Source organism: Vanacampus margaritifer, chromosome 1 (assembly GCF_051991255.1).
Source record: "Vanacampus margaritifer isolate UIUO_Vmar chromosome 1, RoL_Vmar_1.0, whole genome shotgun sequence".
NCBI lineage: Eukaryota > Metazoa > Chordata > Actinopteri > Syngnathiformes > Syngnathidae > Vanacampus > Vanacampus margaritifer.
In genome coordinates, this window is record NC_135432.1 from 32,890,990 (window position 1) to 32,907,305 (window position 16,316).

The 16,316-nt window shown below is 40.8% G+C and overlaps 1 protein-coding gene across 2 annotated transcripts in view; it reads right to left on the reverse strand.

The window, feature by feature from the left end:
• Positions 1 to 226: 226 nt before the first annotated feature.
• The window catches only part of pacsin1a (protein kinase C and casein kinase substrate in neurons 1a), a 33,232-nt gene continuing 17,142 nt past the window's right edge, over positions 227 to 16,316 (reverse strand). For both annotated transcript variants that reach the window (XM_077549333.1, XM_077549338.1), the window contains exons 2-10: positions 14,565 to 14,694; positions 9,304 to 9,460; positions 8,993 to 9,228; positions 8,369 to 8,524; positions 7,951 to 8,126; positions 4,583 to 4,703; positions 4,215 to 4,321; positions 3,733 to 3,929; positions 227 to 2,675 (exon numbers count right to left, since the gene is read on the reverse strand). In XM_077549333.1, coding sequence (XP_077405459.1) covers positions 2,566 to 2,675; positions 3,733 to 3,929; positions 4,215 to 4,321; positions 4,583 to 4,703; positions 7,951 to 8,126; positions 8,369 to 8,524; positions 8,993 to 9,228; positions 9,304 to 9,460; positions 14,565 to 14,624 — 1,320 coding nt within the window. In that variant the 5' untranslated portion in view covers positions 14,625 to 14,694 and the 3' untranslated portion in view covers positions 227 to 2,565. The remainder of the gene's footprint in view (positions 2,676 to 3,732; positions 3,930 to 4,214; positions 4,322 to 4,582; positions 4,704 to 7,950; positions 8,127 to 8,368; positions 8,525 to 8,992; positions 9,229 to 9,303; positions 9,461 to 14,564; positions 14,695 to 16,316) is intronic.

Consider the following 16,316-nt stretch of genomic DNA (forward strand, 5'->3'; position numbering starts at 1 on the left):
CTACCACAGTACAGTATAGTCTTTAATTGGAAACAATCAATGATACAGCTATTTCTGATTTCTCTTAGAAAAAGAGAATTAATCATCTTATTGTCTCTGTATATTTAAATACATAACAAATGCATTGTACCGTTCTCTCCTCTGGAAATGAGTCCATGATTCATACATATAGTATATGTACACACAGGCAGGCAAATAAATAAAATAAAAACAACACAGACCACAGTTTTTCAAACAAACTTGTTTCCCTTTCAAACCAATATCGCAATATTGACAACATCACAACAAATTTGATTGGGATTTTTTATCACTATCGTCGTTTTTATCTGTGATCATAATCATCTTTATGCATATTTAAATGAACGTCTTGTTACATCAAGATGAACAGGCACTACACCAGTTAGGAGATAAAAGTACATCACTAACTATGAACATACATCACCTAGACCGCTAATAGAGGGTTTCCACAACATGAGCTGCGATCCCGAGTGCATAAGGAAGAGATCAACATTTGAAAAAAAAAAAGCATTTACACTTACACATTTTGACTGCCTCAACATGGTTAGGTCTCATTTTCAACTCAACACAGTTGTACAGTTACAATAGAATAATATAATCTTTAAATTACATCTTCATATACAAATCTGACAGCTTGGGTTGTAATGCGTTTATGATACACTTACTATCGCCATGAAATTCATACGATATGGTGTTTATAACTTCATGTTTTCCATTGATGTTATTTGAATGAGACACATTTACATATATAACACTACATTTTGTCTTAGTAGTCAGTCACTTGCATGTTTTTTTTTTTAATTAACTTTCTACACAACGCATACATACTTAATATCTTCCTCAAAATGGCAATGTAACCAGGTAATTTTTGTGTGTTTGTGTCTGCATGGGACATGGATGATTCAAGTCCTTTTTGCTTTGCTGGACAACTTGACTCGTAAGACACAACTTGTGAGCTGGTGATGTGTTTCTCCTCACTGTGATATACCTAAGCCTGTCAAATCCTGTTCCAGGAAGAGCTTAACACATCTGACTGTTGGTCCAAAATTCCAGCACTTCTGAAAGGGCATCTCTCAAACAGTAACCATTTGAACAAATCTAGGAGTAACCCATCGCATAATAACACACAAATCAATTAGCAGAATGCAAACATACGCTAGATATGATCGAAACTTCTAAAAAGTAAAATGAAAATCTGCCCATAATACACTGCAAGCATTGTACATGCAGTGCATTAATGGTGACAAAAGTATTCCCTGTGTCTTTGCCAGTGGTGTGAAGACAAATGAAGCTTTGGTGGACTGGGAGGCAGCTACAAATAGATCTTGTCTAGTTACATGATATGTGAGGTTATTGCATGGAGGGAAAACGCAGTTGATGGTAGCGGGGCATTCTTTGGCTCAGCATAAAAACGGGCCACATACTGTAACTAGTAACTAGTAACTAGTTTCAGACAGTGAAGAAGCGGGTTTTCTGTCATGCCTGGACACTAGTACATTCATGTCCTGTTGAAGAGGCTTGGTCTTCACACAGTGGTCTGGGGCTCAGCACGCCACCATTGACCCCGTCCTGGTAGAAAAATGCTGGCACAGGCATTGTTCCAAACCCCTCTTAAACTGCAGCACTCATCTCAAAAGGATGCGCTGATCCACCTTTGCTTCGTCATTGACACGAGTTGTTAGTAGACACAGTTTGAGGATGTCATGTCTCTTTTCAATGGCTTGCATGATGACAAAACAAACATAAAATCAAGCACATCGTCAGCAAGCTTCCTCTCATGAGAACAGATGCATGCGATGCTTTAAAAGTGACTTCTGCATTTGTAGTGTTGCATCAGGTTGTGGCCTCATCAAGGCTGTAGGATCCAGGGAATGTGACTTGTTGCATAGCACATGCTGCTATGCACGCTCAGAAACAGTTAAACACATAACACTGCACACAAGGGGAAAGAGGTTAAGACCGGAGCACAAAAAACAAAACATCCACCTCGAGAGAGAGAGAAAAAAAAAGAGAGGATACTGTTTGTGGTACTTAAAACACGACACAGCATTCCTGATGTAAGAATGATGAATGACCACACACAGCGTAAAAAAAAAAAAAGCTACACAAAAATGGCGTCATACTGTATATACACAATGCAGGTTAGAGAAGCTCGTCTTTGACGAATGGGTATTCTGATTATATTCGCCTTCTATTTGCACAACAGACTGCAGTAGACTGCGTGTTTAAATAAGCTGCATTGTACATAATATACAGCTACACAGAGAAGCCATATGTTCCTGTCAAGGTCTATAGTTGAGTGTGTGTATATACTGGAATAACTGCCACTCTTGTTTTGAAACGTGTAAGTCCAACCACCCCAAAAGCTGGATAAAATATACTATACCGATGTATTGTCTTTTAGCTTACTAAGTTTGGATGTCTGCTTCACACATCTGTTGGGCAAGGGATGTGTTGCTCTTAAGTCTCTGGCTATGTGCGGTGCAATTTGATGGTGCCGTTCAAGCTGCCTCCAGGAGCGTGTCTTTGCTTTGTCCGGCCATTAGACTAGATTGGCTCAACGTAATTGGCCGGGTACAGTCCCTCTCGGCCGCTGTCCAAACGTCCTCGACACCAGCCTTGTTCATCTTCATCCTCGGTCTTGGTCAGCTCATCGCCTGTCAGGTCAGAGCATACTTTCAGCAACACGCAGCATGACGTCCAATAGTAAAAAATACATTGAAAACAAGACTCTCGATCATTATTATAATTATTACTATTATTATTTATTTATTTCAAAGTTTTTTGCTAAAGAAACTACTACGCTTATTAAAGGGACTTCAACCAAAAAATGTTCTATGAAATTACTTGTACGTACAGAATTATTCTATATAAATTTTATAATAATATATTCTATGCGCCCCCATTAGTGTAAAGTACACAGAATTCTGATTAATATTGCATTTGTGGAACATGAACAAAGCAGAGAAAGAAAGAAAAAAGCCACCTGTTTTTCCAACAATCTCACGGGGCGGCCATTTTGCCACTTGCTGCTGACTGAAGATGACATCACATTTACTCTGGGCTCAGGTAACGACCAATCATGGCTCATCTGTTTTTTGAGTTTGTCATGTGATGCTCGTAGGCTGAGCCGTGATTGGCTGTTACATAAGCCCTGAGCAACTCTGTCATCTTCAGTTGGCAGCAAGTGGCAAAATGGCCGCCTCCTGAGATGGATAAAAACGGGTGCATTTTGCTGCTGAATACATATTCCACAAATGGCAATATCAATCAGAATACTCATGGTGCTGCATAGAACATATATTGTCAAGAACATTTTTGGGCTGACTTCTCCTTTAAATGGAGTACAGTACTGTATTCTCTTTCTATACAGTTAGCAAAAGTACGCTGTGTAGCCATTTCCATACTTTCCTGAAATTGTCTCCTTTTTTTGGGTTGCTGTTCCTAAATGTGTGTAATTTCACATTTATATCTGTGGTTTACACCAGTTGTAATGCTACCAGAAGCCTGTGTTTAATTGTTACATATCACTGTGGGGGCAAGTGCCTCTAATTACTTTTCCTTGTGGCCACCGTTGACTACAATCATTTCTTTAAGAGGACGATACATTAAAATACAATTGAAGGCAGTGGAGGGAATTTCTGACTACAACTACATTTATCATTATAAACAATTAAGATGCAGTTGCATAATAATATTGTTGCTGGTGTTTACCTGCTTTGAAAGAGAGTTCATCCTGCTCTTGGCCATCATAGTCATAGAGCGCTCGCACACGAACGCCTTTCCCAGTGGTGGAATCCTCCTCAAATGAGTTTCCGTTTCCACCGTTTTCATTGCCAGAGTACGCAGTAGGTTGCTCATCATCAGACCACTCAGTTGAGTATGCTTGGTTCTTCTCATAGCTGCTCACACTATAGAGAAACCGAACATACATGATAATATTAAATATGAAATGCAATATGTCTAATGCTAAATGAATGCAGCTCATTCATGAGTCATAAAGATATATGCTGTATCAAATTCTAACAGCAAACCTGGAAAATATAATTGAATAACATATTCATTATTTGATTGATCACTGTAAGAAACCAGCAATGTGACATTGTTTTGCAATTAAAGACACCTTCCTAACTAATTTAAGAATTTTTTTTTTTTTTTTTTAAATGCAAGAGGTTTTCAAAGTCAAAGGAACTAACCTGCTCCGGTCACCAGGGGGAGCCACGTGGTCAGTGCTAGGAGTGGGCGGGGCTCCATCTGGCTTCTTCTTCTTTGGGGGGGCATTTGCCTGATCTGGGTTGTATTCCTGCTCAGCACACATTCAAATGGGTGTAAAAAGTAGAGTATGAATTAAGAGCTGCTTTGCGCTCCTCACGCCAAACCCAAAGTGTTTATTTTATACATAACTGACGTATGTAAAGTTTTGGATTGGTTCTGAATCAGCGTATATTATTGTTCCATATCTGTCTTACTGTGTTAAAGCCTGGGAATATATGTATTTTATTCATTGGGATAAATAATGATCAGATTAAATCAAACCCATGTTAGAATCCGTTTGAGGTCATACCTCAAAGGCAGGCCAGTTCATGTGCATGTCAGGCCCATGATTGTTGCTGAACCACTTCAGATCCTCTTGTGTGTTTGCGGACAGGATCGTGCGTTCCAATTCTCTGTATATTGTGGCGTAGCTGAGGAAAGAAAAAAAATGACATGAAATATCCAGCAGTGGACACTGGATGGTGCTGTCTAGTTTCCCAATGGAACAAACAGTTTGGTTGAAAACTCAGCTGAAAACACTCTGATGTTAGGATTATGGCAGTGCTGAAGTGAAGCTTGTTTTCCTTGAATTTAAACAACTGGATCCAGCCATCCTTTCATCTTCTTCTGATTATCCAAGCAGTTGTAAGGCAACAGCCTAAACAGGAAAGCCCAGACCCTCTCCATAACCACTTCTTCCAGCTCTTCTAGGAGAGACATGGTATCTTCAGCTTCTTCCCGGTGTGATGTTCCCAGACCACCTCGCCGGGAAGGTGTCCAGGAGGCATCCTAACCATATCGCAAGCTACCTCATCTAGCTCCTCTTGATGCGGTAGAGCAATGGCTCTACTCTAAGCCCCTCCTGCAAGGTCGAGCTTCTCAACCTATCTCTAAAGGAAAGCCCGAACACTCTGCGTCGGAAACTCACTCCAGCCGCTGGTATCCAGGAGCTTGTTCTTTCGGCCACGATCCACAACTTTTGACCATATGCGAGTGTGGCAACGTGGATCAATAAGCAAATTTGAGAGCTTTTCTTTTAGTCTCAAACCGATGCACAAGAGACCGCATCATTGTACAACTGCTTTTGCTAATGTCAGCTCATCAGCAAGCTTGGCAGAAGCCTGATAATGATCCTGATTATGAATCAGGTGTGTTGGCTGGATCGGCACTCTCGAGGACCGGACTTGGGCACCCCTGCCCTAGGATGATTAACCCCTAACTGCTTGGGGCTCTCACGAGAAACAACTCCAGAGTGGAAGAGAGTTCAACACCTATCAAGAGGACTAGTTGCAGAGCCCAAGCCATGTGTCCAGAGAACTCTGACTTTATCTAGTCGGAACCTCTTGACCTAGCACCCCATTTCCTTCCCTGCCATAGAGGTGACATTCCACATCCCTAGAGTCAGCTTCTGTAGTTGTGATTGCACCGACATCTCATATTGTACGCAACTCTATTGGCCCTTTCCACTAGTGGTAAGCCCATGGTAAATGGGACCCACTTTGCCCCCCAGGACTCTTCAGGCCCAGCTACCCTGCACACACTGATGATGATCTACGTCCATGCGTTGAAAATTTTGGTCAAATATTGATTTTGTCCCAAAGGGTTCTGAGCCGAGCTTTATGTGGTCCCTCATGTCTAGTAGGGTCACCCAATGGTAACAAGATCTACATAAGCCCCCAACAATTTTGCTCCAATGATCGTTGGGACAGACAAACCCATTACAAGGTAATTGCTGCTAAGGTTGCTATTGTTAAGCCATAGCAGTTGAACACCAAATACAAGATAACCAACATGACACACTTATCGTGCAACTTGTGTATTTTTAGCCCTTGCTGAGAGAACGATGGTAGGTGATAATACGTAGACAGTTTTCTTAGTTTTGCACCAAACGTGACAAGCCTGTTTTACTTAATTTCACTAGTGCAAACCAATTACACTCTTACACAAACTCTTCTTTCTTGTAAATCAATTTTAAGTAATATGAAGTACGGAAACCATTAGACTGCTATAATCTTCCAAATGGGATTTAATAATTGATGAACAGAAATTATACCAAGATGAGCGTCACTTCCCAATGACTCAAGGCCCAATTTTATCTTACGGCATAACCGTGTTCAATTGATCAGTTAATTAATAAGTCAGCATGAAATGTCCCCAAAAAAATGTCCGGATGAGGATCAGCACCTCCAAATCCGAGACCAGGGTCCTCAGTTGGAAAAGGGTGGCGTACCCTCTTCAGGTCGGGGATGAGACCTTGCTCCAAGTAGAGGAGTTCAAGTATCTTGGGGTCTTGTTCATGAGTGAGGGTAGGATGGAGCGGGAGTTCAACAGGCGGAACGGTGCAGAATCTGCTGTGATGCGGACTCTGTATCGGTCCGTTGTGGTGAAGAAGGAGCAGAGATGAAAGGCGAAGCTCTCGATTTACCGGTCGATCTACGTTCCTACCCTCACTTATGGTCACGAGCTGAGGGTCGTGACTGAAAGATCGAGATTCCAAATACAAGCGGCTGAAATGAGTTTCCTCCGCAGGGTGTCCGGGCTCTCCCTTAGAGATAGGGTGAGAAGCTCGGTCATCCGGGAGGGACCTCAGGGTCGAGCCGCTACTCCTCTGCTTTGAGAGGAGCCAGATGAGGTGGCTCGGGCATCTGGTTTGGATGCCTCCTGAACGCCTCCCTGGAGAGGTGTTCCCACCGGGGGGAGGCTCCGGGGACGACCCAGGACACGCTAGAGAGACAATGTCTTTCAGCTGGCCTGGGAACGCCACTGGAGGAGTTAGACAAAGTGGCTGGGGAGAGGAAAGTCTGGGCTTCCCTGCAAATGCTGCTGCCCCCACTACCTGATGGATGGACGGATGGAAATGTTAAAAACGATCAATCATTCTATCCCGAATGACATCCCAAAGTATTTTTTAGTTCTCATGCTCTCCCTGTGTTTTTTTTTCTTTTTTTTCTTTCTTTCTTTTCTGGAAAGAAAATTGCCGAATTAACAATTCTGAGCTCTCCAGAAAAACTCTCCCTGTGTTTTAATGGGTGGTTCTTCTTCTGTTGCTTCTTTTTCTTCATCTCCTACTTTTAATTTTTCTACTTCTCCTTCTCCAAAGGGATCATTATTCTACAGTATCCAACGAATGATTAGGGATGGTTTTTGAATGATGGCTAAATTGTAACACGCAACTTGTCAACAATCCGTTATGATCTGAGTTTTGTTTTGGAGCCCATTGTATATTTGAATCCAGTTAATTTTAAAGGATACTAAGATCACAGAGGTAGCTGTTGTCAATATCGAATGCGTACTTACTTTTTGTTTGTGTCCGCACTGCAAATTGTGTTTGTGAGTTCTCAAAAGTTATTAACAAATCAGAATCCGCAGAAAGAAACAAATAAATGACACATGTAGCTATGTTAACGCTATATTACTTTGCATGGAATGCGAGTAATAAAAATTAGCCATTAAAAAATAGCCTGAATGAATTGAATGCATGTTAAGACTCAAAAGAGGAAAGTGGGTCCTAATTTTTTTCCCCTGCACACCGTGGTTTGTAACGACCTACATATTATAATATCACATGGGACGAAAATGAGACTCGTCTCAGCCCAGTGCAGATCAAAGATCTTTTGGAAGATGCAGAAATGATCAGGCCTCTGTGTGTGGTGTTTTCACTGTTTTCATCTGGCTGACCTTTGGTTCTCTGTGAGGTTGAGGTGGCGTTTGATGTCCAGCAAGGCCTCCTTGAGGAAAGTCAGCCTCTTCACCTCATGCTGCTGGCACTGGTCAAACACCTGCTCCATGCTCTCCATGTAGGGCGGTGAACACTTGTTCAGCTCCTCTAGAGACTTCTCATACTTTTCTTTAGCCTGAGAGAAATTAAAATGATTAATTCACATGCAAGCATCTGTGGAAAATCAGAAACTCTGACATTCTAAATTTCTGGTTTAAATTTAACATACTGTGCACAAGGATTATATTTGCAGATGCAGTGTGCAAAAATTCAACCAGAAAAATTCATTTCTCATCAATTGTTTAGAATCCCTGCATGGATCTACAAAACCAAAGATGATGGTCTATACGGGTATGCATTTTCCTGTCTTTTCCCTACTTTCTGCGCATCCTGTTTGCATTTGTCCACTTTCTCATGGAGTTTCTTCTGCTGGTCCGGTGTGACAGAAGCCTCAGTTTTGCCATTGGCCTCTCGAGTGGCAGCCAGTTTCTCCTCCTTGCATGCCATGTGGTAAGCTTTCTTCGCCGTCTCCATCTGCATGCCCAAACACAAGTTTTCTCATTATTGCACAGACAATCTGACAAGAAGTCAGGGTACAACAAACGCATACGTATGATCATGTACTCATATTCAGGAGTTCAGAATCACATACTATTTTTATTGACTACTTCATGTGTCAACGTGTGTCAAATTAAATGCACAAATACTAAGTTGTGGCTGCTCTGGCAGCTTCCCAATAAGATTAGAGTGGATGTTGCAATTGTATAAGTTTGATCAGAACTCATTAGTACAGTAATGCAGGTAACTACTTTTGTTGATGGAAAGGATGATTTCACTCAGTGTACCATAAGCCATACGCTTCTGATCTTGGTGGCTCCTAATGGATACAATACATGAATACAAAGAGTTTCTTCCCTTTCTTCTCCAGAGAAATGTTTAAATTCAAGTGACAGAGACCAGCTTGTCTGTAGGGTAAAGATGCACATTCTACTGTTCTCTCACCTCCTTGAGTTTTTTTGCCCAGGGTTTCTGAGCCTTCTTAAATCCTTCCTCTGCCTCCTTTGCCTCTTTGAAGCCTCCAATCATTTGCTTGTGATAGGCCTCCTTTTGCCAGTTCTTGACTTTTTCCACGTCCTCATTCACCAGGTTGTTCTTGACGTCTTGGTGCAGTTCGCTTACCTTATCCGCCTCAGTCATTACAGCCAACCAGGCCCGCTCCACGGAGCCATACTGGGGGCCTGAGGCAAATTCAATAATACAAATTTAGACTGAATGTGTCGATTTATGTCAACAATTGTTTTCTAGCATTCAACCTTTCTCAATGAGCTGTCTCCATCTCTTGGACCAGGCGGTCAACTGATCCCCGTAGGATTTTTCTATCTTTGCCCTCTCCTGCAGGCAGCCCATAAGATCATTGCACAGTCGATGGCCATCGTCAAATCTCTTGACAGCACGTTTGTAGTTCCCCACCTGGGAACACATAAACAACATTTTTTACATGCTGTATGGACAAACATATAATGATTAATAACCATATTTTACTTGTAGCTGTACACTGTAAAAAAAAAAAAAAAAAAGAGAGGTAATTTTCTGTAAGCTGGGGTGCCAGAAAAATACTGTGAAGTTACAGAAAATTACCTTCTCATAAAAACATTTTTCCCCCAGAATTAAAGTTAAAGTACAGTTTTTAACTGTAATTTTAACAAAATTGTATGTAATATAACAGTATATGACCAAAAATGTGATGCATTTTCCAAAACATGGCCAATAACTGTTGAAAAACTAGATATTTGGTTTAAAATTGAACAGTTTACTGTTGTATAATTCATTTATATAGCATCTTACCCCCTTACGAGGCTCTAAAACCACATTTTGACTAGTCATTCACCTTTTGATGACGCACCATTAAGAGCTCAGAATTTTTGCTCAAGGTTAATGCAACATGTTCACCAAGGGGATCGAACCCACAACCTCAGGGATACCAGACAACCACTGATCCATGCTAACACTGTTGTTTATAATTTTAGATCTCATGAAATGTATACTTGGACTTACGGCAGCATCAAAGTCCAATTGTTTGCTTTGTGTATTATTCACCCTCTTAAGCTTTCCCCTTTACCTATATCTCATTAGATGTCATTTCCACACAAAAAAAAAAAATATAATGAATGCTACCATCTAGGACATTATAGAAATTGTAATTATTTTCACTTCTAAAAAATTGTCGATTCACAAAGAAATTATGGTAAAATTACAAATTTTTACTGTAAAATGTTTTTAATTTTTTTTTCTCCAGGGTTTTAAAGTTGAATTTTACATTTGATTCCATTAAATAACAGACAATTATTTGTGATATTATGATACATTTGTGAACGTGTTTTAACAATCAATATATGTATATGAGTTTTTTTTTAAGAACAGAAATATTGTGTGTTTTTACAGTTAAAGTGATTTCATGTAATTTTACATTAGACATGTAAAATCAGAATTAATTTTTATAAATTAAATATTTTTAAGGTTTGTTTTGTACAGTTTATATGATGCATTAACAATTCATTATTAAGTGTTACTATTAATCAAAAGTTATCAAAACATGCTCTCTAATCTGCAATGGAATACCCAAGCATCAAAGGGTTAACTGCATGTATTATGCTTTTTGTAGCACTTATTTTTAAAGGATAATAGAAATAAGTGAAAAAGAGAAGAGACTAGTGTGTACTTCAGTGTCATGATAGGAGGATTACCAGTAGTCATCTGCACGACTGAACAGAGAAGTGTTAACCATGTTCAGTGCTGTACAACTAGTATTACAGGTGGATTACGTCGGGTAAATCCCCATTAGAGACTCGGGTACCACTTGCACAGCCCTACAGCTTCCATTTTTATCCAGAGATGGCACCTTAAGAAGGACTTCCTTAAAAAAGCAGGGGCAGGCGCTGTGGCTCCGCCTCCTCAGTGCCTGCAGGGGGGCGTGAGCTCATGATGTAGCATGATGGAGGAGGGGAGGTAGTGAGGGGCTCGTGCCTTTGCATGTGTAGTTATGCAATGCCATTGGCTTGTGTTAGTGTGTGTATGTGAGAGTGAGTGTGAGTGTGCGCACACTAATCCCCCTGAGTGGTATGTAGAGCAGGCAGACAGATTTGAAGGGATAGATGTTAAAAAAAGAGACAGGAATGAATAGAGAACGCAGACTGTGCATGTGTCTGTGTGTGTACTGTATACGTAAAATGCATAAAGTCACATTTGGTGTCATAAAAAGGCAGTTTAATGTGTGGCTGGCGTGTAGTGTGAGTAGCTCTGCCATGATCTGATTGCAGTCTCTGAGAAGAAGAGCTACAGAAGGCTGAAAAGCAGTTCTGTGTTTGTGTGCATGTTCTCTCATCAACTCAAAAACAACAAGACTCAGGTGAGATCTTTCTAACTTAGAAATCATGAGAATGGCATCTTTTCGCATCACAAAGTGATTTGTGGTGCGTTACTCGTCTGGGGATGGAGCAAGTGGTGCACACAGAGAAAGTCCTCTTCAGAATCATGATCACTGAGGCTCTTTGTGCCACTATAGCTGAGTGCCATGATACAAAGAAGACTCTGTACAGACAGAATTCATAAACACTAATTTAACGGATTTTAAAGTGTTCTTGCTCTTTTGCACAATCAATGCATCTTCGTACACATCGATCGGATTTGTATGGTGTCTAAACAACTTGTAATATACTTTTAAATGTGACTACGGTAAAAGTGAGTTATTATTGATAGAATTTTTTTCAATTAAGATGAATTTGTATTAAATTAGTTTGTGGCCACATGGTGGACAAGTGGTTGGCACATCTACCATACAGTTCTAAGGTTTCTAAAGTCTGAATCTCGGGTCCAGCCTTCCTGTATGGAGTTTGCATGCCCTCCCCGTGCTTGTGTGGATATTCTCTTAGTACCTCAACTTGCTCCCACAGTCCAAAAACATGCATGTTTGGTCAATTAAAGACTCTAAATCGCCCATACATGACGGTTGTTTTAATGCAAAGAACCGTGTCAGCAACAAAGAGCACCTGAGCTCACACAGAATGACCTCTCCGAGTTAGAGGTTGATTGTCAGTTGGTGGAGGACCAGGGCCAGGAATCAAATGACAATGCCCCAGACCTCCCTAATCAACCTATTCAGAACACAGGAATACTATGTGAACCTGAAAGTCCAAAAGTCTTTGAGAAGAAACCACACTTTGAACTTACCACCAGCAGCAGACCACAAACAGGCCATATTGGATGAGGATTTAAATACAATCCTTGACAACACTCTGAAAGAAGATGAAGCTTAAAAGATCATGACCATGGTTGAAGATAAGTACCAGTTGTGCCACACATTGGGGATGAAAAAAAGGCAAGATCAGCAAGCCATTAGCAGGACCTAGCAGGAAACAGCGGTAGATCAAAATGTGGAGAATTACAAACACGGGCACTCGGGCAGGATATGTCCTAGAACCATCAGGCAACATCTTTAAAATCTGCAAATGTTGCTCATAGATGCTGAAGAGGCTTTCAGACACTGTGGAAGAAGAAGTTGAAACCCAAACTCTGGACTCTCGCTGAAAGTTGTTTTGTGCCAAAACAGCTATATTGGCACAGCTCATGAACGAAGCCAAGAGTAAACACAACTCACTGTCATTGAGCTGAACTTTGCCGAAACCTTCCCAAGCATCCCACACCAGCTAATTTGAAAGGCATTGGAACACTACTGAGTTCCATCAGTGGTAATGGAGCATCTGATGTTGCAAATGAAGTCCCCCATTGGTGTGTCACCACAAAATGGCAAATTCTTTAGAAAAGTATCAAAGCATGATTTATGTAGCCCTGTTCATGGCAGCTATAAATCTGTAGCTGATGGCGGGAGGAATGCAGTGCAGAGGCCCGAAAGGAGATGGCACAAGACACCCTGCCTGTTGAGCTTTAATGGATGACGTTCAAACTGTAAAAGTCAAGGAGCCTCAGTATCTTGAAGGGAACACTACCAGGAAACATTCAAGGCTCTAAGATGCAAAAAAATCCAAGATCAAGGGATCAGACACCTTGGAAAGCATTACAAAAGCTCCCTCAAGGACACTGGCAATCTGACCAACCAGGCTCTAAGCAATTTAACACAGTGAACTACTTGAAAGGTTTAAAGTCTTGTGCTTTCAGAATGGCTTCATACCTCATACCTTGCAGAGGCCATTCCTACTTTATGACTTTCCCATGTCATAATTGGAAGAAATGGAAAGACATGCAGCAAGTTTTTGTGGAAATGGCTGGGAGTCCCCTTGTCCATCAAGACATTCAGCCTGTATGGCAAATTTTCCAAGCTTCCCTCGACAGTCTCATAAATGGTTGAGAAGTTTGAAGCCACCAAGGAAATGGTAGTCTGAAGACGGGAAAGTAAGACAAACACACAGTAAAACTATCAAATTCGGTAGAAAGTGGAAGCCCCAAGCAAGTTGTGATGGAAGAAGAATCCCAAAGGAAAAACACGGAAAAGTGCATGGTTTGTAAGAGATGACTGGCCCTTGGACACTACAGCAAGAAGAGGTGGAGCTGAGCCAGTAGAGGCTTCATATGGTACGAAGAGTCTGTGAGGCAACAGAAGAGGACTAACAGATGATTGCAATCGGACTTGCCTCTCAGGGCTGATGGGTGAAGTGGGACCAGGCGCAGGAGTGATCAAGACCGACCAAGACAAGTTGAGCTTTCTTCTGCTCTCTTTGACTGATCTGTTGCTAAACTTGGGGTCTGAGGCAGAGAGAGAGAGACCCATTTTGCAACCAATTTGGAGCAGCCTCCTCCTGCAAGTTGTACAGGATTTGGGGCGAAAAAACTGGTAATTGTACTTCATCCAATGTGAGTGTGAATGGTTGTTTGTCTCTTATGTCCCCTGCAATTGTCTGGAGACCTGACTAGTGCCCTGTCTCCCATCCAAAATAAAATGATAAGAAATTAGGCAGTTTTCCAAATTAACGTAAACGATTTTAAACCAGAGATTAAAGGAGGTTTTAATTCAGTTTTTGCATCTTGAACTACCTTCAAACCTGTCTTTGAGGTTGAACTATTTCGCTTTGAGAAAACCCCTTTACAGAATTGTTCTTATTCTTTCATTGGTGCCAATGACAATAGTGCAACTGTGAAGTTTTTCATTTTTTTTTTAAATATATCGAGATCATGAAAAAAGTACAGTATTTCATCCATCCATCTATTATCTTGATAGCTTGTCTTTGGGCTACGGGTGAACTGGATCCTGCACAACTTTCAGATGACAGTCATTTACCGCACATCCACACCAATTCTACAATTAACCTAACCTGCATTATTTTGGAATGTGGGAGGAAGCCGGGCTAGGCACAATGGGAACATACAAAATCCACACTGGAAGGACTGAGCCAATTTTAAAATCTGGGACCTCTAAACCATGGGACAGATGTCCTAACCACTAGTCCAAAATAAGTTTGTTGTAGTTTTTGTTGTTATGAACACAGAACTCACAAATTTGAGAGATTTAATATTTTGAGAGTGACAGAGTCACATTTATAGGTGCAATCTCGTGTTTTTCTACCTCCCAGAAGCTGTCCATGGTGTCGTCACCACCAAGAGTTTCATCGTAGGAGCCCGACATTTCTGTGGATGTTGCAATTGTCTTTCTCAACCAAACCTGTGCTCTGAAGTGGCACTTGGTTTCTTGTACACTGGAAGAAAAGGGGAAAAAATAGATGGTTATACAACATACGAGAAGCTCCCGTAGAATATTCATGCACACAAATACAAGCTACCTAACTAAGCAGGCCTTGAGGTGCAATGTGGCAATTACTGAAAGGAACTGTTTCAGTGAGACGTTCATAATAGTGAGATAAAAATAGCTTCCTCAGCCACACATCCAGTTTGCCTGCCCCAAGGAACGAGAATGCACATCTCATACTGGCGTGTCCTAGAAAAGACCGACTGTCATCACACATGCATGATCCTCAATCCATCCACTTACAAGTCCGGCCCCAACATTCACATAGACAGTATTTCCTGTAATAGTACAACAGCTGCTTTCTACTGCTATTCCACCGTGATGCAATATTTTCTTTATTGTGATTATTGCACTTATGTTTATGCCATAACTTGAATTTTCTTCCTTTTTTTTTTCCTTTTTTTTCTTTTCTTTTTTTTAAGGAGAATTTTCTTCCAATTAAATGTGGTTTCTTCTTCAGCCTAAAATTGTTGAACATTTTGTAGCAAATTAAGTTATAGTTGTTTATCTATGACGGGTTACTCGCATTCACCGCTGAAGTTAAGCGTTAGCTTAGCATGCTTGCTTTTCTGTGATGAACAGATTGAGTCATGAGTCTGCACTTAAACTCAGGCTGCTGCATCACGCGGCACATCCAGTTCAAATACAGTCAGTGTATCCTCGTTCTCATGCAAATGAGAATGTACGTATTACTGCAGCATCCTCAAGCATGAAAATAATAGCAATGTTCTCTTAGGTTTTCTCCTTTTACTTATAGATTTTCTTTTTTTTTACAAACAGATTTAGATTAATGACAATTTTTCTCAATTTGTTTGGTTCATTTCTCAAATCGTCATCGACATTTGAAAAAGCGTGATGCTCTGATGTGAACTGCAGCTAAAATTTTGATGGCAATTATTCTAAATTGTAAGATAGACCTTAGAGTTTATGGAATATTGATTACAAGAGAGTGAACAAAATTGTATTGCAATGCAGAAAGGAAAAGACAGCAGTGCACAGCACAAAAAAGACAAAGGTAAAAATGCGAACATACAGTTGTACAGTCTACTTTGGAAAAACTGCAGTGATGCAACAGTTACAGTGCAATAATCCTACACCTGACGTTCTTGGCTTTTGGGCAACAAATTCTCAGCCACATGAAAAGAATATCTTCTATTACAGAAACTTTATTTAAAGCCCTTCCACAGTTAACTATTGGCATATAATGATCAAATCTTACTTTTGACACTATGGCGATGTATTGTTTTAAATGAAATATTAGGTAACGCGGAAGTAAAACGCCCGGTTCAGTAAAACCCCGCCTCTCCCTGTGTGGTTGCCACGCCCACTCTCACACTCCTCTGAAAGGCCACACAAGCCATCAATTCTTCAATAAACATTTGAAACAAAACGGCTCCTTGCCGCAAGAAATCGCAGTGGAGGAGGAGAGGAGGAGAGCGAAGAAGAGAGAGGAAAGAAGAGGGTGGAAAAAAATAACCTGGGCAGAGCGCAAACCCGGGACTTTCTGCTTACAGGGTGAGCACACTAACCACTACACCATTCGTTCTGTTAGGTACAACAGCGCAAACATTT